Here is a 24,516-nt window from a genome sequence, read left to right as displayed (position 1 = left end):
GTGGGCCCGAGAAGCCAGATTCTGACTCGTTACATTACTACTATGTTGGCCCTGAGAAGCCAAATTGTGACTCCTAACATTACTACGATGAGGGCCCCGAGAAGCCAGATGCTGACTTGTCACATTACTACGATGTTGGACCAGAGAAGCCAGATTGTGATTTGTAACATAACTACTATGTTGGACCAGAGAAGCCAGATGCTGACTCGTAGCATTACTACTTTAGATGCTGACTAATTAAGCCAGATGCTGACATTGTATGTGGGCCCTGAGAAGCCAGATTCTGACTCGTAACATTACTACTATGTGGGCCCCGAGAAGCCAGATGCTGACTCGTAACATAACTACTATGTGGGCCAGGAGAAGGCAGATGCTGACTCGTAACATTACTACTATGTTGGCCCTGAGAAGCCAGATGCTGACACTACTATGTGACTCATGAATTACTACTCACTAACATTACTACAAAGAAGCCAGATCCTGACTCATAACATTACTACTATGTGGGCACCCGAGAGAAGCCAAATTGTGACTCCTAACATTACTACGATGAGGGCCCCGAGAAGCCAGATGCTCTAAGCTCATGCATTCTATAACACTCACTCTAAACTCATTCATTCTACAAACCTCACTCTAAACTTATGTTTTCTACAAACCTCACTCTAAACTCATGCATTCTATAACACTCACTCTAAACTCATGTATTCTACAAACCTCACTCTAAACTCATGTATTCTATAACACTCACTCTATACTCATGTATTCTACAAACCTCACTCTAAACTCATGTATTCTACAAACCTCACTCTAAACTCATGCATTCTATATCACTCACTCTCAACTCATGTTTTCTACAAACCTCACTCTAAACTCATGCATTCTATAACACTCACTCTAAACTCATGTTTACTACAAACCTCACTCTAAACTCATGTATTCTACAAACCTCACTCTAAACTCATGTTTTCTACAAACCTCACTCTAAACTTGTGTATTCTACAAACCTAACTCTAAACTCATGTTTTCTACAACACTCACTCTAAACTCATGTTTTCTACAAACCTCACTCTAAACTTGTGTATTCTACAAACCTCACTCTAAACTCATGCATTCTATAACACTCACTCTAAACTCATGTTTTCTACAAACCTCACTCTAAACTCATGCTTTCTACAACACTCACTTTAAACTCATGCATTCTATAACACTCACTCTAAACTCATGTATTCTACAAACCTCACTCTAAACTCATGCATTCTATATCACTCACTCTAAACTCATGTATTCTACAAACCTCACTCTAAACTCATGCATTCTATAACGCTCACTCTAAACTCATGTATTCTACAAACCTCACTCAAAACCCATGCATTCTATAACACTCACTCTAAATTCATGTTTTCTACAAACCTCACTCTAAACTCATGTATTTTACAAACCTCACTCTAAACTCATGTTTTCTACAAACCTCACTCTAAACTTGTGTATTCTACAAACCTAACTCTAAACTCATGTTTTCTACAACACTCACTCTAAACTCATGTTTTCTACAAACCTCACTCTAAACTTGTGTATTCTACAAACCTCACTCTAAACTTGTGTATTCTACAAACCTAACTCTAAACTCATGTTTTCTACAACACTCACTCTAAACTCATGTTTTCTACAAACCTCACTCTAAACTCATGCATTCTATATCACTCACTCTAAACTCATGTATTCTACAAACCTCACTCTAAACTCATGCATTCTATAACGCTCACTCTAAACTCATGTATTCTACAAACCTCACTCAAAACCCATGCATTCTATAACACTCACTCGAAACTCATGTTTTCTACAAACCTCACTCTAAACTCATGTATTCTACAAACCTCACTCTAAACTCATGTTTTCTACAAACCTCACTCTAAACTTGTGTATTCCACAAACCTAACTCTAAACTCATGTTTTCTACAACACTCACTCAACTCATGTTTTCTACAAACCTCACTCTAAACTCATGCATTCTATAACACTCACTCTAAACTCATGTATTCTACAAACCTCACTCTAAACTCATGTATTCTATAACACTCACTCTATACTCATGTATTCTACAAACCTCACTCTAAACTCATGTATTCTACAAACCTCTCTCTAAACTCATGTATTCTACAAACATCACTCTAAACTCGTGTATTCTACAAACCTCACTCTAAACTCATGTTTTCTACAAACCTCACTCTAAACTTGTGTATTCTACAAACCTCACTTTAAACTCATGTTTTCTACAAACCTCACTCTAAACTTGTGTATTCTACAAACCTCACTCTAAACTCATGCATTCTATAACACTCACTCTAAACTCATGCATTCTATAACACTCACTCTAAAATCATTTTTTCTGCAAACCTCACTCTAAACTCATGTATTCTACAAACCTCACTCTAAACTCATGTTTTCTACAAACCTCACTCTAAACTTGTGTATTCCACAAACCTAACTCTAAACTCATGTTTTCTACAACACTCACTCTAAACTCATGTTTTCTACAACACTCACTCTAAACTCATGTATTCTACAAACCTCACTCTAAGCTCATGCATTCTATAACACTCACTCTAAACTCATTCATTCTACAAACCTCACTCTAAACTTATGTTTTCTACAAACCTCACTCTAAACTCATGCATTCTATAACACTCACTCTAAACTCATGTATTCTAAAAACCTCACTCTAAACTCATGTATTCTATAACACTCACTCTATACTCATGTATTCTACAAACCTCACTCTAAACTCATGTATTCTACAAACCTCACTCTAAACTCATGCATTCTATATCACTCACTCTCAACTCATGTTTTCTACAAACCTCACTCTAAACTCATGCATTCTATAACGCTCACTCTAAACTCATGTATTCTACAAACCTCACTCAAAACCCATGCATTCTATAACACTCACTCTAAATTCATGTTTTCTACAAACCTCACTCTAAACTCATGTATTCTACAAACCTCACTCTAAACTCATGTTTTCTACAAACCTCACTCTAAACTTGTGTATTCTACAAACCTAACTCTAAACTCATGTTTTCTACAACACTCAGTCTAAACTCATGTTTTCTACAAACCTCACTCTAAACTTGTGTATTCTACAAACCTCACTCTAAACTTGTGTATTCTACAAACCTCACTCTAAACTCATACATTCTATAACACTCACTCTAAACTCATGTTTTCTACAAACCTCACTCTAAACTCATGTTTTCTACAACACTCACTTTAAACTCATGCATTCTATAACACTCACTCTAAACTCATGTATTCTACAAACCTCACTCTAAACTCATGCATTTTATAACACTCACTCTAAACTCATGCATTCTATATCACTCACTCTAAACTCATGTATTCTACAAACCTCACTCTAAACTCATGCATTCTATAACGCTCACTCTAAACTCATGTATTCTACAAACCTCACTCAAAACTCATGCATTCTATAACACTCACTCTAAACTCATGTATTCTACAAACCTCACTCGAAACTCATGCATTCTATAACACTCACTCTAAACTCATGTTTTCTACAAACCTCACTCTAAACTCATGTATTCTACAAAACTCACTCTAAACTCATGTTTTCTACAAACCCCACTCTAAACTGTTTTCTACAACACTCACTTTAAACTCATGCATGCTATAACACTCATTCTAAACTCATGTATTCTACAAACCTCACTCTAAACTCATGCATTTTATAACACTCACTCTAAACTCATGCATTCTATATCACTCACTCTAAACTCATGTATTCTACAAACCTCACTCTAAACTCATGCATTCTATAACGCTCACTCTAAACTCATGTATTCTACAAACCTCACTCAAAACTCATGCATTCTATAACACTCACTCTAAACTCATGTATTCTACAAACCTCACTCGAAACTCATGCATTTTATAACACTCACTCTAAACTCATGTTTTCTACAAACCTCACTCTAAACTCATGTATTCTACAAACCTCACTCTAAACTCATGTTTTCTACAAACCTAACTCTAAACTTGTGTATTCTACAAACCTAACTCTAAACTCATGTTTTCTACAACACTCACTCTAAACTCATGTCTTCTACAAACCTCACTCTAAACTTGTGTATTCTACAAACCTAACTCTATACTCATGTTTTCTACAAACCTCACTCTAAACTCATGTATTCTACAAACCTCACTCTAAACTCATGTTTTCTACAAACCTCACTCTAAACTTGTGTATTCCACAAACCTAACTCTAAACTCATGTTTTCTACAACACTCACTCTAAACTCATGTTTTCTACAAACCTCACTCTAAACTCATGTTTTCTACAAACCTCACTCTAAACTCATGTTTTCTACAAACCTCACTCTAAACTTGTGTATTCTACAAACCTAACTCTAAACTCATGTTTTCTACAACACTCACTCTAAACTCATGTTTTCTACAAACCTCACTCTAAACTTGTGTATTCTACAAACCTAACTCTATACTCATGTTTTCTACAAACCTCACTCTAAACTCATGTATTCTACAAACCTCACTCTAAACTCATGTTTTCTACAAACCTCACTCTAAACTTGTGTATTCCACAAACCTAACTCTAAACTCATGTTTTCTACAACACTCACTCTAAACTCATGTTTTCTACAAACCTCACTCTAAACTCATGTTTTCTACAACACTCACTCTAAACTCATGTATTCTACAAACCTCACTCTAAAGTCATGCATTCTATAACACTCACTCTAAACTCATGTATTCTACAAACCTCACTCTAAACTCATGTATTCTATAACACTCACTCTATACTCAAGTATTCTACAAACCTCACTCTAAACTCATGTATTCTACAAACATCACTCTAAACTCATGTATTCTACAAACCTCACTCTAAACTCATGTTTTCTACAAACCTCACTCTAAACTTGTGTATTCTACAAACCTCACTTTAAAATAATGTTTTCTACAAACCTCTCTCTAAACTTGTGTATTCTACAAACCTCACTCTAAACTCATGCATTCTATAACACTCACTCTAAACTCATGCATTCTATAACACTCACTCTAAAATCATTTTTTCTGCAAACCTCACTCTAAACTCATGTATTCTACAAAACTCACTCTAAACTCATGTTTTCTACAAACCCCACTCTAAACTGTTTTCTACAACACTCACTTTAAACTCATGCATGCTATATCGCTCATTCTAAACTCATGTATTCTACAAACCTCACTCTAAACTCATGCATTTTATAACACTCACTCTAAACTCATGCATTCTATATCACTCACTCTAAACTCATGTATTCTACAAACCTCACTCTAAACTCATGCATTCTATAACGCTCACTCTAAACTCATGTATTCTACAAACCTCACTCAAATCTCATGCATTCTATAACACTCACTCTAAACTCATGTATTCTACAAACCTCACTCGAAACTCATGCATTCTATAACACTCACTCTAAACTCATGTTTTCCACAAACCTCACTCTAAACTCATGTATTCTACAAAACTCACTCTAAACTCATGTTTTCTACAAACCCCACTCTAAACTCATGTTTTCTACAACACTCACTTTAAACTCATGCATGCTATAACACTCATTCTAAACTCATGTATTCTACAAACCTCACTCTAAACTCATGCATTTTATAACACTCACTCTAAACTCATGCATTCTATATCACTCACTCTAAACTCATGTATTCTACAAACCTCACTCTAATCTCATGCATTCTATAACGCTCACTCTAAACTCATGTATTCTACAAACCTCACTCAAAACTCATGCATTCTATAACACTCACTCTAAATTCATGTATTCTACAAACCTCACTCGAAACTCATGCATTCTATAACACTCACTCTAAACTCATGTTTTCTACAAACCTCACTCTAAACTCATGTATTCTACAAACCTCACTCTAAACTCATGTTTTCTACAAACCTCACTCTAAACTTGTGTATTCCACAAACCTAACTCTAAACTCATGTTTTCTACAACACTCACTCTAAACTCATGTTTTCTACAAACCTCACTCTAAACTCATGTTTTCTACAACACTCACACTAAACTCATGTATTCTACAAACCTCACTCTAAAGTCATGCATTCTATAACACTCACTCTAAACTCATGTATTCTACAAACCTCACTCTAAACTCATGTATTCTATAACACTCACTCTATACTCATGTATTCTACAAACCTCACTCTAAACTCATGTATTCTACAAACCTCACTCTAAACTCATGTATTCTACAAACCTCACTCTAAACTCATGTATTCTACAAACCTCACTCTAAACTCATGTTTTCTACAAACCTCACTCTAAACTTGTGTATTCTACAAACCTCACTTTAAACTCATGTTTTCTACAAACCTCACTCTAAACTTGTGTATTCTACAAACCTCACTCTAAACTCATGCATTTTATAACACTCACTCTAAACTCATGCATTCTATAACACTCACTCTAAACTCATGTTTTCTGCAAACCTCACTCTAAACTCATGTTTTCTACAAACCTCACTCTAAACTTGTGTATTCCACAAACCTAACTCTAAACTCATGTTTTCTACAAACCTCACTCTAAAATCATGTATTCTATAACACTCACTCTAAACTCGTGTTTTCTACAAACCTCACTCTAAACTTGTGTATTCTACAAACCTCACTCTAAACTCATGCATTCTATAACACTCACTCTAAACTCATGTTTTCTACAAACCTCACTCTAAACTCATGTATTCTATAACACTCACTCTATACTCATGTATTCTACAAACCTCACTCTAAACTCATGTATTCTACAAACCTCACTCTAAACTCATGTATTCTACAAACCTCACTCTAAACTCATGTTTTCTACAAACCTCACTCTAAACTTGTGTATTCTACAAACCTCACTCTAAACTCATGTTTTCTACAAACCTCAATCTAAACTTAACTTGTGTATTCTACAAACCTCACTCTAAACTCATGCATTCTATAACACTCACTCTAAACTCATGTTTTCTACAAACCTCACTCTAAACTCATGTATTCTACAAACCTCACTCTAAACTCATGTATTATACAAACCTCACTCTAAACTCATGTGTATTCTACAAACCTCACTCTAATCTCTTGCATTCTATAACACTCACTCTAAACTCATGTTTTCTACAAACCTCACTCTAAACTCATGTATTCTACAAACCTCAAACTCACAAACCTCACTCTAAACTTGTATTCTACAAACCTCACTCTAAACTCATGTATTCTACAAACCTCACTCTAAACTCATGTATTCTACAAGCCTCACTCTAAACTCATGTTTTCTACAAACCTCACTCTAAACTTGTGTATTCTACAAACCTCACTCTAAACTCATGTTTTCTACAAACCTCACTCTAAACTTAACTTGTGTATTCTACAAACCTCACTCTAAACTCATGCATTCTATAACACTCACTCTAAACTCATGTTTTCTACAAACCTCACTCTAAACTCATGTTTTCTACAACACTCACTTTAAACTCATGCATTCTATAACACTCACTCTAAACTCATGTATTCTACAAACCTCACTCTAAACTCATGCATTTTATAACACTCACTCTAAACTCATGTTTTCTACAAACCTCACTCTAAACTCATGTATTCTACAAACCCCACTCTAAACTCATGTTTTCTACAAACCTCACTCTAAACTTGTGTATTCTACAAACCTCACTCTAAACTCATGTTTTCTACAAACCTCACTCTAAACTTAACTTGTGTATTCTACAAACCTCACTCTAAACTCATGCATTCTATAACACTCACTCTAAACTCATGTTTTCTACAAACCTCACTCTAAACTCATGTTTTCTACAACACTCACTTTAAACTCATGCATTCTATAACACTCACTCTAAACTCATGTATTCTACAAACCTCACTCTAAACTCATGCATTTTATAACACTCACTCTAAACTCATGTTTTCTACAAACCTCACTCTAAACTCATGTATTCTACAAACCTCACTCTAAACTCATGTTTTCTACAAACCTCACTCTAAACTCATGTATTCTACAAACCTCACTCTAAACTCATGCATTCTATAACACTCACTCTAAACTTGTGTATTCTACAAACCTCACTCTAAACTCATGCATTCTATAACACTCACTCTAAACTCATGTTTTCTACAAACCTCACTCTAAACTTATGTTTTCTACAAACCCCACTCTAAACTCATGTTTTCTACAACACTCACTCTAAACTTGTGTATTCTACAAACCTCACTCTAAACTCATGCATTCTATAACACTCACTCTAAACTCATGTTTTCTACAAACCTCACTCTAAACTTATGTTTTCTACAAACCTCACTCTAAACTCATGTTTTCTACAAACCTCACTCTAATCTCATGTTTTCTACAAACCTCACTCTAAACTCCTGTATTCTACTACCCCCACTTTAAACCCTTACTCTAAAGTTGGGGAAATCTACAACCTTCATGTAACCTAGTCATTCCTTTCAAACTTTCATTATTTGTATCTAAAAAATTTTTAGCGATTCAGACAAGTGTATTGGTGATGCTGAAGAATGCTCCTTGGAAATGACTTTATTGGATACAACTGGGAAATAATTCTTTAATTAAGCAGTTGAAGGCCCTGAATTTGGTATACTGCAAATACATGTATACATCAAGTTCTAATAACTTGTAAATTATGCATGAGAGAGTTATGGTTCACACTGCATTTCTCCTTATCTATCTAGAGAGCCTTATGTTGATTCCTCCAATACTTTTCGTGATATGCTCCGGACAAATTTATGATGGATGGGCAAACGGACAAACAAAAGGACGGACGGACGGACAGACGGATGGACGGAGAGCTGGACAAAGTGGCCACTATATACTCTCCCTTCGGAGACAATAAAAAAATGGAATGTATTGAAAATTGTCTTAAAAACTTGATAAAACGTTGTAGTGAATGATACAATGTGATGTTTAGCAGGTGTACTGTTGATACAGCCTGCTGGCCATTTAAATAAATTCTGTTATGAAAAGTGAAAATGTGTACTGATTGTACAAGTAAAATTAAAAAACTGATATACATACAAATGTGTAAGCAAATGGACATTAACATAGTACTGTAAATCACGTAGATTTTACGAATACCTTATATTTTGTTAACTAACTTCAGACATATTAGTGAATATATAATTTGGTGAACTTTAAATATGTAAATGATGGTATATTAGATATGTGGACTCTGATATTGGTAACCAAATCAGCATTTTTGTCAGCAAGAATTATTTTTTAACAAATAATGGCAAGGGGTTTGAATTAGCAATTGACTCATCGCGTACAAATGAAAAATAAAGCCTATGTGAAATATAAGTGATTCACAGTATAACAATATAACTAGTAAACAGACATGAAGGGTAAGCTCTCTCATCAATAAATATACTGTAAATATAAACAGAATACACAGTTATCAAGTAATATATGGTATCACAATTACTTCAAGAGTTTAAAAAAATTACAATCGTAGATTATTTGTAAAGGTAACTTTAGAACGAGAACAAAGGAAAAGTAACAACATAGAGATACTTCATATCGTTTGCCATGTCACAGTCGAGAGAATTTTATTCAATGATAAAAGAGGAATGTTGAGTTGATGAAGTAGTGCTGCAGGATTTCTTAGATTATAATGTATCGTCTGTCCCTAATCCATGGTAACACATTACACCATGTAATGGTCAGTCTCCCTTGTCTGCCCCTAATCCATGGTAACACATTACACCATGTAATGGTCAGTCTCCCTTGTCTGCCCCTAATCCATGGTATCACATTACACTATGTAATGGTCAGCCTCCCTTGTCTGTGCCTAATCCATGGTAACACATAGCACAATAATATGGTCGACCTCCCTTGTCTGTGCCTAATCCATGGTAACACATTACACCATGTAATGGTCGGCCTCCCTTGTCTGTCCCTAATCCATGGTTACACATTACAACATGTAATGGTCAGCCTCCCTTGTCTGTCCCTAATCCATGGTAACACTACACCATGTAATGGTCAGTCTCCCTTGTCTGTGCCTAATCGATGGTAACACATAACACAATAATATGGGCAGCCTCCCTTGTCTGTCCCTAATCCATGGTTACACATTACAACATGTAATGGTCGGCCTCCCTTGTCTGTCCCTAATCCATGGTAACACTACACCATGGTCAGTCTCCCTTGTCTGTGCCTAATCCATGGTAACACATAACACAATAATATGGTCGGCCTCCCTTGTCTGTCCCTAATCCATGGCAACACATTACACCATGTAATGGTCAGTCTCCATTGTCTGCCCCTAATCCATGGTATCACATTACACTATGTAATGGTCGGCCTCCCTTGTCTGTGCCTAATCGATGGTAACACATAACACAATAATATGGTCGGCCTCCCTTGTCTGTGCCTAATCCATGGTAACACATTACACCATGTAATGGTCAGTCTACCTTGTCTGCCCCTAATCCATGGTAACACATTACACAAATCAGTACTAAGTTGTTGAGAGGAAAATGCAGAAGAGTGTATGGTGTTCCATCAAGGCGAGAAAACATTTACATAAACACACAAGAACATGACAGTAGGATGTTACTATTTCATATACACAAACACCAACATATCCTATGCAGAAGGTGTCTGAGGAGGCTGCAATACCCATAAGGTGTCTGAGGAGGCTGCAACACCCATAAGGTGTCTGAGGAGGCTGCAATACCCATAAGGTGTCTGAGGAGGCTGCAACACCCATAAGGTGTCTGAGGAGGCTGCAACACCCATAAGGTGTCTGAGGAGGCTGCAACACCCATTATGTATCTGAGGAGGCTGCAACACCCATAATGTGTCTGAGGAGGCTGCAATACCCATAATGTGTCTGAGGAGGCTGCAATACCCATAAGGTGTCTGAGGAGGCTGCAACAGCCATAATGTATCTGAGGAGGCTGCAACACCTATAATGTATCTGAGGAGGCTGCAATACCCATAAGGTGTCTGAGGAGGCTGCAACACCCATAAGGTGTCTGAGGAGGCTGCAACACCCATAAGGTGTCTGAGGAGGCTGCAACACCCATAATGTATCTGAGGAGGCTGCAATACCCATAATGTGTCTGAGGAGGCTGCAACACCCATAAGGTGTCTGAGGAGGCTGCAATACCCATAATGTGTCTGAGGAGGCTGCAACACCTATAAGGTGTCTGAGGAGGCTGCAACACCCATAATGTATCTGAGGAGGCTGGGCTATGACATAAACTTACCTAATGACTGGTGTTAGATGAAACTAGGTTAAGTCTATATTTCATATACACAATGAAAGAACATAGTTTGTAAGAAGCATGTGTCTAATATTATTGCAGCATGCCCGAATGTCATCATGGTATACAAAGCTTGACTTTGTAAATATACATTATATATGATAAACAAAATACTGAATATAACATATAAGAGATATTCACTGCTGTCTAGACCACTTTTTCACGACTTTTGTGGTAACTATTTGAAGCAATTTTTTCGGGGTTTTAGATTTTTAAATCAGAATCATTGTTTTCAGAACAAATCTAGTCACTATATGAAATAAATATTCATGTAGTTTTCATCACCACCAAAATAAATATTCATGTAGTTTTCATCACCACCAAAACAAATATTCATGTAGTCATCACCACCAAAATAAATATTCATGTAGTTTTCATCACCACCAAAATAAATATTCATGTAGTTTTCATCACCACCAAAATAAATATTCATGTAGTTTTCATCACCACCAAAATAAAAATTCATGTAGTTTTCATCACCACCAAAATAAATATTCATGTAGTTTTCATCACCACCAAAATAAATATTCATGTAGTCATCACCACCAAAATAAATATTCTTGTAGTTTTCATCACCACCAAAATAAATATTCATGTAGTTTTCATCACCACCAAAATAAATATTCATGTAGTTTTCATCACCACCAAAATAAATATTCTTGTAGTTTTCATCACCACCAAAATAAATATTCATGTAGTCATCACCACCAAAATAAATATTCATGTAGTCATCACCACCAAAATAAATATTCATGTAGTTTTCATCACCACCAAAATAAATATTCATGTAGTTTTCCTCACCACCAAAATAAATATTCATGTAGTTTTCATCACCACCAAAATAAATATTCATGTAGTTTTCATCATCACCAAAATAAATATTCATGTAGTTTTCATCACCACCAAAATAAATATTCATGTAGTTTTCATCACCACCAAAATAAATATTCATGTAGTTTTCATCACCACCAAAATAAATATTCATGTAGTCATCACCACCAAAATAAATATTCATGTAGTTTTTATCACCACCAAAATAAATATTCATGTAGTTTTCATCACCACCAAAATAAATATTCATGTAGTTTTCATCACCACCAAAATAAATATTCATGTAGTCATCACCACCAAAATAAATATTCATGTAGTTTTCTTCACCACCAAAATAAATATTCATGTAGTTTTCATCACCACCAAAATAAATATTCATGTAGTCATCACCACCAAAATAAATATTCTTGTAGTTTTCATCACCACCAAAATAAATATTCATGTAGTTTTCATCACCACCAAAATAAATATTCATGTAGTTTTCATCACCACCAAAATAAATATTCATGTAGTTTTCATCACCACCAAAATAAATATTCATGTAGTTTTCATCTCCACCAAAATAAATATTCATGTAGTTTTCATCTCCACCAAAATAAATATTCATGTAGTTTTCATCACCACCAAAATAAATATTCATGTAGTCATCACCACCAAAATAAATATTCATGTAGTTTTTATCACCACCAAAATAAATATTCATGTAGTTTTCATCACCACCAAAATAAATATTCATGTAGTTTTCATCACCACCAAAATAAATATTCATGTAGTCATCACCACCAAAATAAATATTCATGTAGTTTTCTTCACCACCAAAATAAATATTCATGTAGTTTTCATCACCACCAAAATAAATATTCATGTAGTCATCACCACCAAAATAAATATTCTTGTAGTTTTCATCACCACCAAAATAAATATTCATGTAGTTTTCATCACCACCAAAATAAATATTCATGTAGTTTTCATCACCACCAAAATAAATATTCATGTAGTTTTCATCACCACCAAAATAAATATTCATGTAGTTTTCATCTCCACCAAAATAAATATTCATGTAGTTTTCATCACCACCAAAATAAATATTCATGTAGTTTTCATCACCACCAAAATAAATATTCAGTAAGAAACCCTGAAAAAATGATTGTTGAAAAGAAATCTGGTCCAGACAGCAATGCTTTGTAGATAGAGTTTATACATAAGGAAAGTCTCTTAGCCTTAAGACTGTATGTAATCCTCATAAGAAAAATAAAGAATAAAACTACACACTGACATGTGAACTGGTATATGAACTTTCAATACAATATCAACGTCAACTGCCATTGGTGTTCAAACCATAGACTTATGAAACACATAACATCAAATGATAAATACATATATGATTAGCATTAAAAGTTCAGGCTGTATGCTACATTTAACATTATACAAATGATTTACATCAAAAGTTAAGCTTGTGTGATACATTTCATATTAACGCATTAATCTGCAAACAATGGAGCCTCTTCTTCATTATTGTAGAATCTTCAATTAAAAAAAAATAATGTAAAAAGTAGTTCACAAATTAGCCCTCCCAAAAGCCTACATACTAAGTGGAGAAGAGAGCTTATTTGAGGGTTAATACCGTATATAATGATCAGAACTTATTTACTATGCCATATAATATTCTTTTAATTTGTCTAATAATTACCACAATGCATATATATATATATATATATATATATATATTTCCTATTAGAGTTATGTCATAACTGACAAATTTCATTCAACAGGCTTAATAACAAAAGGCCCAAACACCCTAATGGTTACCTGAGTTACAACGAACAAAAGGTAATCGCAACAGGTCACCTGAGACTTTTACTCAGGTGACCTAAAAACATCACGAATCCTCCTCCTGCCTGTTGCAATTGATACACTTAAGTTGCGCTCAAATTCCATCATCAAAGACAAATTTCATACATCTTTCCATTGATGAAACTGCTGTGACTGGTGGCTCACGGAGTAACATATGTACAATAGTCAAACTGTATCTTCAGTCCAACACAATGGAATCTGAGAGCATGTCCAGTCCATAATCGGTGGAGGTGATTATATAACCTTGACTACTATGATCTTGAGTCAGCTCATGGATTTGAGGTAGATGGATGGTGTATATCCCTTCAGTCCATCAGCATCGACATACCACCATTCTGTGTTCCCCTCCTGGTCATGCTTTGCAAGCACTGTTACCACCTGACCCTCGAACAAAGACACTTCTGTTGCAGTTCTTGCCTCAAATCCAAACTCTGCAAAGTAAAACTTAAAAAAAAAATTATATTAAACATTGCCCAAGGAATGCTGTATCTAATGATACTAGTTTGATCTGTAGGAGACATATTTAAGGGCCCCAGGGGCCCTCTATCAACAGAAAAAGCATCCTTCCTTTATACAAAATGATTTCATTCCATAGGTTTCATCCTTGTATTCTTTGAATTGAAAGTACTGATATATTTCAAGAATGATTAAAAAACGTTGTACAAATACTTTCAAGTTAATAAGTATCATTAATGTTTTTACCTTTTATCTCCATGTATGGCATTTACAACACATCTCAACACCAACCTTCATATTTGACCATGATATATGACCTTAAGCTCTGACCTTCCTATGTGACCTTAACAATTGATCTTCACATGAGACCTTTATATTTTACTTAAATGTACATCAATCACCTTTGTCCTTAAATTGCAAATGTGACCAAAATGTAATCTTTGACGCTAATATCTGATCTTCACATGACATCAATGTGCTACATTCACCCTTGAACTCATAGTGATTACTTGACCCCTGACCTCATGGTGTGTCTTACCTTTGAGAGCGACCTTATCAAAAGCTTCTATCTAAAGCTACGGTGGTCTGGACATTTTTTGACCAAAGGACACAATGGCCAGTAATCTTCAAAATTACATACCTCCTCAGAACCACTAGCAGCAGAAATATTGATCTCCTCAGTGATTTCTGGACTCATGTCTTCCTCAAGTGCAAAGTCAAATTCATCGTCCTGTACATTGTCTGCTGCTGGCCCTCCAACAGGCACTGGCTCTAGCACCGCGGTAGGTGTAGGAGGTGGAGAATAAGACAGTGGGGTTGTTGATGACATCTGAGGAGGCAGGCCAGACTGGTATAATTTCAGAATATTTCTTGGTACGAAACCTTTAGATGCTGAAATCATCAAATTTATAAATGAAAGTTTATTGGTTACATCTACATTTCAATACAAAACTTCAGAGGGGAGGGAGTGAGGAGGGGGGTTCTCATGCAATATTGCTTATTAGATGAACTTTCATCCCACTCTGATGGTTAAAAAAATAAAAATTTATCCCCAGTCATATAACTTTATTTTCCAATCCACTTAACTGGAGAATTGTTTTAATAATAATTTTAGTTAAACTGACAGAGGGATGATGTTTTGCTAGCAGTTAGCAGCTTTCCCTGAGAATTTCTACTGGCTCATAAAGACTTCCGTCATTTAGTATCATAAAGATTTCTATTATTTTGTATATACGAAAAGTACCTTCTTTTCCAACTAAGGGGGCTGAGACCAAACTTTTTATACCAAATTGATTCCCCTTTCACCCAAGTCTGTTTCAGACAATGTTAGAACAGACTCCTGGTATTTCTACAGAAAACGATTGAAAAATTGTGTGTTCTATTTCTTCTATTGGGCCCTGTCCTGTGCCTCCAAACCCAGGGGGCTAAGACCCATCATTTATACAAATTGATTTCCCTTCAACAAGGCATGCTTCAGATGAAATTGAAACAACATTCAAAAATTTCTACAGAAGCAGTAGGATTTCTCAATTTGCTCTATTTTCCTTACTTTGTCCCACCCTGCCCCTCCCTCTCAAAGGGGCTTAGATCCACAATTAACTCAAAATTGATTTCCCTTCATCCAACAAAGCTTCAGACAAAATTTGGGCAAAATCCAATCATTCCTACAGTAGTATGATATCAAATAACTTGCTTTTTTCCCCTAATAAGCCCTGCCCCTACCATCCTAAAGGGCTGAGACCCACAGTTTTACAAAATTTGCTCCACTTTCCATAAGGATGCTTCTCATCAAATTGGGTAAAAATCCACCGAGTCGTTTATGATTTAGCGTAACTTTCGGGGAAAAAACTGACAGACAGGTGGATACCAGCTGTTACTGTATGACTTAAGCTCTCCAGCCCTTTGGACCAGGTGAGTCCAATAGTAGCATGACAAAGGTCTTGTAACACGGTATTACAATACTGAAATATATATTACTCACTGCCATTGTCGACAAACCAGCGATCCTTGCTGCCCATTGGGTCCTTCTCCATGACAACCCCTACTAGAACTCCGGCCATCAGTGGTATATCCATCATGTCTGTAGGGGTGTATCTTTCATCCACCATATACAGTTTGTCCAGAGGATACTTTTGTATAACGTACATCCTCTGACTGTCAGACTGACCCCAATATTCCTTGTCGTGAAAAAAACAAAAAAATGTCTGACATAAAACTATCATGTTATCAAGGTAAAATACAAATATAGATCACAGTGACCTACTTCTAATATGTATCACACTGACTTTCCAAGATATGACCAGGGGCCAAGTCGGGATGTGGATGCTAGCTGAGGATTTAAACTGATCCTTGTACATGTTGTATGTGCCAGTTAGCTCCATGTCGGACCTAAATCAGACTCCATCTCACTGTTAGTGTCAGTCTTCATTTGAACTGTAAAGTTGACTTTATTTCTTATATCGGAGTCTGAATATTGATATTGGACACAATTTACACAGCGACAAGGATAACAGCTTCTTAAATATGGTGACTTGACTTCTCCTTCTATAAAAAAAACCTTGTAGATATTTGTGACCATAAACATGTGTACCATTATATTGTAATGTATTTCTTATAATGTAAACTTAACATCAACTACTGTGACTTGTACCATCTCTCTACTCAAGCTAATTTCCCCTTCATTTGACAACACAATCATGTGACCAGGTCAGCTAACTGGTAACTCTTATTTGAACAAGAATGAATTTATGTCCACAGCCAGCACCCTAACCCTGACTCAGGCCTCCTCAGCCAGCACTCTAACCCCAACTCAAGCCTCCTCAGCCAGCACCCTAACGCCAACTCAGGCCTCCTAAGCCAGCACTATAACCCTGACTCAGGCCTCCTCAGCCAGCATCCTTACCTGGACTCTGGACTCCTCAGCAAGCACCCCAACCCTAACTCAGGCCTCCTCAAGCAGCACCCTAAACCCGACTCTAGCCTCCTCAGCCAGTATCCTAACCCAGACTCAGGCCTCCTCAGCCAGCACCCTAACCCCAACTCATGCCTCCTCAGCCAGCACCCTAACCCCAACTCAGGCCTCCTCAGCCAGCACCCTAACCCTGACTCAGGCCTCCTAAGCCAGCACCCTAACCCCAACTCAGGCCTCCTCAGCCAGCACCCTAACCCTGACTCAGGCCTCCTAAGCCAGCACCATAACCCTGACTCAGGCCTCCTCAGCCAGCATCCTTACCTGGACTCTGGCCTCCTCAGCCAGGACCCTAACCCTGACTCAGGCCTCCTCAGCCAGCACTCTAACCTACACTCAGGACCCTCAGGCAGCACCCTAACCCTGACTCAGGTCTCCTCAGCCAGCACTCTTACCCAGACACAGGCTTTCTCAGCCAGCACCCTAACCTACACTCAGGCCTTCTCAGTCAGCACTCTTACCCAGACTCTAGCCACCTCAGCCAGCACCATAACCCTTACTCAGGTATCCTAAGCCAGCACCCTAACCCTTACTCAGGTCTCGTCAGCCAGCACCCTAACCTACACTCAGGCCTCCTCAGCCAGCACCCTAACCCCGACTCAGGCCTCGTCAGCCAGCACCCTAACTCCGACTCAGGCCTCCTCAGCCAGCACCCTAACCCCGACTCAAGCCTCCTAAGCCAGCACCCTAACTCCGACTCAGCCAGCACCCTAACCCCGACTCAGGCCTCGTCAGCCAGCACCCTAACTCCGACTCAGGCCTCCTCAGCCAGCACCCTAACCCTGACTCTGGCCACCTCAGCCAGCACCATAACCCTTACTCAGGTCTCCTCAGCCAGCACTCTAACCTACACTCAGGACCCTCAGGCAGCACCCTAACCCTGACTCAGGTCTCCTCAGCCAGCACTCTTACCCAGACACAGGCTTTCTCAGCCAGCACCCTAACCTACACTCAGGCCTCCTCAGTCAGCACTCTTACCCAGACTCTAGCCACCTCAGCCAGCACCATAACCCTTACTCAGGTATCCTAAGCCAGCACCCTAACCCTTACTCAGGTCTCGTCAGCCAGCACCCTAACCTACACTCAGGCCTCCTCAGCCAGCACCCTAACCCCGACTCAGGCCTCGTCAGCCAGCACCCTAACTCCGACTCAGGCCTCCTCAGCCAGCACCCTAACCCCGACTCAGGCCTCGTCAGCCAGCACCCTAACTCCGACTCAGGCCTCGTCAGCCAGCACCCTAACTCCGACTCAGGCCTGCTCAGCCAGCACCCTAACCCTGACTCTGGCCACCTAAGCCAGCACCATAACCCTTACTCAGGTCTCCTCAGCCAGCACCCTAACCCCAACTCAGGCCTCCTCAGACACCACCCTAACTTACACTCAGGCCTCCTCAGCCAGCACCCTAACCCTGACTCTGGCCACCTCAGCCAGCCCCCTAACCCTTACTCAGGTCTCCTCAGCCAGCACCCTAACCCCAACTCAGGCCTCCTCAGACACCACCCTAACCTACACTCAGGCCTCCTCAGCCAGCACCCTAACCACGACTCTGGCCTCCTAAACCAGCACCCTAACCCAGACTCAGGCTCTGGTCACAGTACAGAGAGAGAGTCCCAAGTACATATATTTATAGACACATAGAACTTTCATACAAATGCATGATAAATCTCTCAAATGTTTATTGTTAAATATCTTCTGCAACAACCTCTATGTCATACAGTGTTACCTTTTGTGTGACGTCTACTGACTGTCGTTTGGCTTTTTTGTCCTGTTTGATAAGATCCATACGAGGGTTGAAGCCCTTCGGGACAAAGGAGAGTAAAGACATTCTATCCATCATGGAGACATGTTTATGGTTGAAAACATCCATCACACTATTCTCTGTACACAGCAACGAGGATAACTATAACAATGATATAAATATCATGTAGTCTTTATTTCATAGGCAATTTCAAACAAAAATCAAGAATACAACACTTGTCACAACACTAGCCACATCAGGAGTCACATCAATAGTCAAGTATACAACACTAGTCACAACACTAGTCAAATATACAACACAAGCCACATCACAAGTCATAACACCAGTCACATCAAGTCATATCAATAGTCACATCAATAGTCACATCACTAATCAAATATACAACACTAGTCACAACACTAGTCACATCAATAGTCATATCAATAGTCATATCAATAGTAACATCAATAGTCATATCAATAGTCACATCACTAGTCACAACACTAGTCATAACAACAGTCACATCACGAGTCAAGTATACAACACTAGTCACAACACTAGTCACATCACTAGTAAAGTATACAACACTAGTTACATCACTAGTCACATCAATAGTCAAGTATACAACACTAGTCACATCACTAGTCACATCACCAGTCAAGTATACAACACTAGTCACACCAATAGTCACATCACTAGTCACAACACTAGTCACATCAATAGTTACATCACGAGTCAAGTATACAACACTAGTCACAACACTAGTCACATCACTAGTAAAGTATACAACACTAGTCACATCACTAGTCACAACACTAATCACATCACCAGTCAAGTATACAACACTAGTCACATCACTAGTCACAACACTTGTCACATCACTAGTCACAACACTAGTCACATCACTAGTCATAACACTAGTCACATCACTAGTCAAGTATACAACACTAGTCTCATCACTAGTCACATCACTAGTCACATCACCAGTCAAGTATACAACACAAGTCACAACACTATTCAAGTATACAACACAAGTCACAACACTATTCAGGTTTACAATACTAGTTACAACACTAGTCAAGTACACAACACAAGTCACAACACTATTCAAGTTTACAACACTAGTTACAACACTAGTCAAGTATACAACACTAGTCACATCACTAGTCACAACACTAGTCACATCACTAGTCATAACACTAGTCACATCACTAGTCACATCACTAGTCAAGTATACAACACAAGTCACAACACTAGTCAAGTTTACAACACTAGTTACAACACTAGTCACATCACTAGTCACAACACCAGTCAAGTATAAAACACTAATCACAACATTAGTCACAACACTAGTCAATTATACAACACTAATCACAACATTAGTCACATCACTAGTCACATCATTAGTCATGTATACAGCACTAGTCACATCACTATTCATATATACAACACTAGTCACATTACTAGTCACAACACTAGTCATGTATACAACACTAGTCACATCACTAGTCACATCACTAGTCATGTATACAACACTAGTCACATCACTAGTCACATCACTAGTCATGTATACAACACTAGTCACATCACTAGTCATATCACCAGTCATGTATACAAAACTAGTCACATCAGTCACATCACTAGTCATGTATACAACACTAGTCACATCACTAGTCAAGTTTACAACACTAGTCACATCACTAGTCAAGTATACAACACTAGTCACATCGCTAGTCATAACACTAGCCACATCACTAGTCACATCACTAGTCATGTATACAACACTTCTTGTCACATCACTAGCCACATCACCAGTCAAGTATACAACACTAGTCACATCACCAGTCGTATCACTAGTCAAGTATACAACACTAGTCACATCACTAGTCATAACACTAGCCACATCACTAGTCAAGTATACAACATTAGTCACATCACTAGTCACATCACTAGTCAAGTATACAACACTAGTCTCATCACTAGTCAAGTATACAACACTAGTCACATCACTAGTCACATCACCAGTCATGTATGCAACACTAGTCACATCACTAGCCACATCACTAGTCATGTATACAACACTAGTCACATCACTAGTCAAGTTTACAACACTAGTCACATCACTAGTCAAATCACTAGTCTCATCACTAGTCAAGTATACAACACTAGTCACATCACTAGTCAAGTTTACAACACTAGTCACATCACTAGTCAAATCACTAGTCTCATCACTAGTCAAGTATACAACACTAGTCACATCACTAGTCAAGTTTACAACACTAGTCACAACACTAGTCACATCACCAGTCAAGTATAAAACACTAATCACAACATTAGTCACAACACTAGTCAATTATACAACACTAATCACAACATTAGTCACATCACTAGTCACATCATTAGTCATGTATACAACACTAGTCACATCACTATTCATATATACAACACTAGTCACATTACTAGTCACAACACTAGTCATGTATACAACACTAGTCACATCACTAGTCACATCACTAGTCATGTATACAACACTAGTCACATCACTAGTCATATCACCAGTCATGTATACAAAACTAGTCACATCAGTCACATCACTAGTCATGTATACAACACTAGTCACATCACTAGTCAAGTTTACAACACTAGTCACATCACTAGTCAAGTATACAACACTAGTCACATCACTAGTCATAACACTAGCCACATCACTAGTCACATCACTATTCATATATACAACACTAGTCACATTACTAGTCACAACACTAGTCATGTATACAACACTAGTCACATCACTAGTCATGTATTCAACACTAGTCACATCACTAGTCATGTATACAACACTAGTCACATCACTAGTCATATCACCAGTCATGTATACAAAACTAGTCACATCAGTCACATCACTAGTCATGTATACAACACTAGTCACATCACTAGTCAAGTTTACAATACTAGTCACATCACTAGTCAAATCACTAGTCACATCACTAGTCAAGTATACATCACTAGTCACAACACTAATCTCATCACCAGTCAAGTATACAACACTAGTCACATCACCAGTCGTATCACTAGTCAAGTATACAATACTAGTCACATCACTAGTCACAACACTAGCCACATCACTAGTCACATCACTAGTCAAGTATACAACACTAGTCACATCACTAGTCACAACACTAGCCACATCACTAGTCACATCACTAGTCAAGTATACAACACTAGTCACATCACTAGTCACATCACTAGTCAAGTATACAACACTAGTCTCATCACTAGTCACATCACCAGTCAAGTATACAACACTAGTCACATCACCAGTCATACCACTAGTCAAGTATACAACACTAGTCACATCACTAGTCAAGTATACAATACTAGTCACATCACTAGTCACAACACTAGCCACATCACTAGTCACATCACTAGTCAAGTATACAACACTAGTCACATCACTAGTCACATCACTAGTCAAGTATACAACACTAGTCTCATCACTAGTCACATCACTAGTCATGTATACAACACTAGTCACATCACTAGTCACATCACTAGTCAAGTATACAACACTAGTCACATCACTAGTCACAACACTAGCCACATCACTAGTCACATCACTAGTCAAGTATACAACACTAGTCACATCACTAGTCACATCACTAGTCAAGTATACAACACTAGTCTCATCACTAGTCACATCACTAGTCAAGTATACAATACTAGTCACATCACTAGTCAAGTTTACAACACTAGCCACATCACTAGTCACATCACTAGTCAAGTATACAACACTAGTCACATCACTAGTCACATCACTAGTCAAGTATACAATACTAGTCACATAACTAGTCACAACACTAGCCACATCACTAGTCACATCACTAGTCAAGTATACAACACTAGTCACATCACTAGTCACATCACCAGTCATACCACTAGTCAAGTATACAACACTAGTCACATCACTAGTCAAGTATACAACACTAGTCACAACATTAGTGACATCACTAGTCACCACATTAGGCAAATGTGTAACACTAGTTTGGAGGTTCCTTAAGATGCACTGGTCAGCCTGGAGAGTAAAATCATTAGGATTACACAAGGGGAAGCTCCCAAAGACAATCAAAGCTCCCAAAGACAATCATGTCTGTCTGGCAATTAAAATCACCAGGAAAAGTGGTACCAGACAAAAGAAATAAGACAAAAGTTGAGTAATTGAAACAAGAGGTATTCATAAAATAGTAATAGTAGGTGACCAAGAGAACAGTAGCTATGATGAGATATTAAAATAACACCAGAGGAGTGTGAGGAGGAGCTAACTTAGATATAACCATGAATCAGGTTCACAAATTTTATAGTTTGAAAGTGGTCCATGGTGACCTTTGACCTCTAACTTTGATCAATACACACCAAAATCTAATTGGGTGTAGACCTATGATGCTGTGGTTTAAATATAATTTGAAAATAAACCAGATCTGTTCAGGGGTTCATGAGTATCCTGTTCACAACATTATCATTGATGCATGCACGAAATGACCTATGCACTCACGCCATTTAGAAAACCTAAGCATTATTTATTCTGTAATAAATCTGTCCATGGTGAGACTTACATCAAGCAGTTCTGACATCCTGTGTAGAATGGCATCAGTATAAGCTTGCTGGGCACTGACAAATGCTGACACACAGTCCTGGAGCAGGCTTAAAGCCAGACTGTATAGGGAAGGTAACTCATCCAACAGCTGGGCATTCATCGCCGCATAGTCTTTTTTTGTCATCCCTAGTGCCTTTTCAAGTGACTGTGGAGAAAAATATGATAACCTTACAAATAACAGGGGATCACTTATAAAAGGGAATAGAGAAAGAGAATCTAAATGTCAACAGAGGAACAGAATCTATCAATCTTAATGTCAACAGAGGAACAGAATCTATCAATCTTAATGTCACCAGAGGAACAGAATCTATCAATCTTAATGTCAACAGAGGAACAGAATCTATCAATCTTAATGTCACCAGAGGAACAGAATCTATCAATCTTAATATCAACAGAGGAACAGAATCTATCAATCTGTATAAAGTTGCAAATGACGGTTCTACACTATCTATTTCAGTCACAAAAATGTGATGGACAGGTACTTGTTCAAAACTTGTCTTGTACTGGTATACTGGTATCTTTGGTTTAAATCACTATTTTTATTCTCTTTGGAAGTGTGACTTGTTACAGCAAACAAAATTATTAGGAAGGAAGGTCACACAGGGCAAAAGTGCATGTGATATGTCTCACCA

The 24,516-nt window shown here is 37.7% G+C and overlaps 1 protein-coding gene and 3 long non-coding RNA genes across 14 annotated transcripts in view; all 4 read right to left on the bottom strand.

Moving 5' to 3' along the window:
• Positions 1–604: 604 nt before the first annotated feature.
• Positions 605–5,210, bottom strand: LOC132546777 (uncharacterized). 9 transcript variants are annotated; one of them, XR_009554070.1, is made up of 3 exons: positions 5,031–5,210; positions 860–4,798; positions 605–772 (listed from the first exon to the last, which is right to left on the bottom strand). It is a non-coding gene; the product is annotated as an uncharacterized LOC132546777 (long non-coding RNA). The 9 variants fall into 9 exon arrangements; XR_009554073.1 differs by having other exon boundaries at positions 605–714; XR_009554075.1 differs by having other exon boundaries at positions 605–946; positions 1,092–4,798.
• Positions 5,211–5,247: 37 nt separating this feature from the next.
• Positions 5,248–7,102, bottom strand: LOC132546778 (uncharacterized). Of its 3 annotated transcripts, none has more exons than XR_009554079.1 (3): positions 7,005–7,102; positions 6,710–6,941; positions 5,248–6,332 (listed from the first exon to the last, which is right to left on the bottom strand). It is a non-coding gene; the product is annotated as an uncharacterized LOC132546778 (long non-coding RNA). The 3 variants fall into 3 exon arrangements; XR_009554080.1 differs by having other exon boundaries at positions 5,248–6,245; XR_009554081.1 differs by having other exon boundaries at positions 6,710–6,883.
• A 616-nt stretch (positions 7,103–7,718) lies between these two features.
• LOC132546779 (uncharacterized) lies at positions 7,719–8,455 on the bottom strand. The gene is made up of 3 exons (XR_009554082.1): positions 8,306–8,455; positions 7,813–8,218; positions 7,719–7,749 (listed from the first exon to the last, which is right to left on the bottom strand). It is a non-coding gene; the product is annotated as an uncharacterized LOC132546779 (long non-coding RNA).
• A 5,851-nt stretch (positions 8,456–14,306) lies between these two features.
• LOC132546776 (dynamin-binding protein-like) overlaps positions 14,307–24,516 on the bottom strand; it is a 70,173-nt gene continuing 59,963 nt past the window's right edge. The window contains exons 16-20 of the mRNA XM_060210495.1: positions 23,844–24,029; positions 19,231–19,395; positions 16,509–16,704; positions 15,168–15,418; positions 14,307–14,515 (exon numbers count right to left, since the gene is read on the bottom strand). Coding sequence (XP_060066478.1) covers positions 14,336–14,515; positions 15,168–15,418; positions 16,509–16,704; positions 19,231–19,395; positions 23,844–24,029 — 978 coding nt within the window. The 3' untranslated portion in view covers positions 14,307–14,335. The remainder of the gene's footprint in view (positions 14,516–15,167; positions 15,419–16,508; positions 16,705–19,230; positions 19,396–23,843; positions 24,030–24,516) is intronic.

This window comes from Ylistrum balloti, unplaced genomic scaffold (assembly GCF_031769215.1).
Source record: "Ylistrum balloti isolate Yb309-2 unplaced genomic scaffold, AGI_CSIRO_Ybal_v1 Utg369914, whole genome shotgun sequence".
Lineage (NCBI taxonomy): Eukaryota > Metazoa > Mollusca > Bivalvia > Pectinida > Pectinidae > Ylistrum > Ylistrum balloti.
This window is presented reverse-complemented; position numbering and strand designations above follow the sequence as displayed.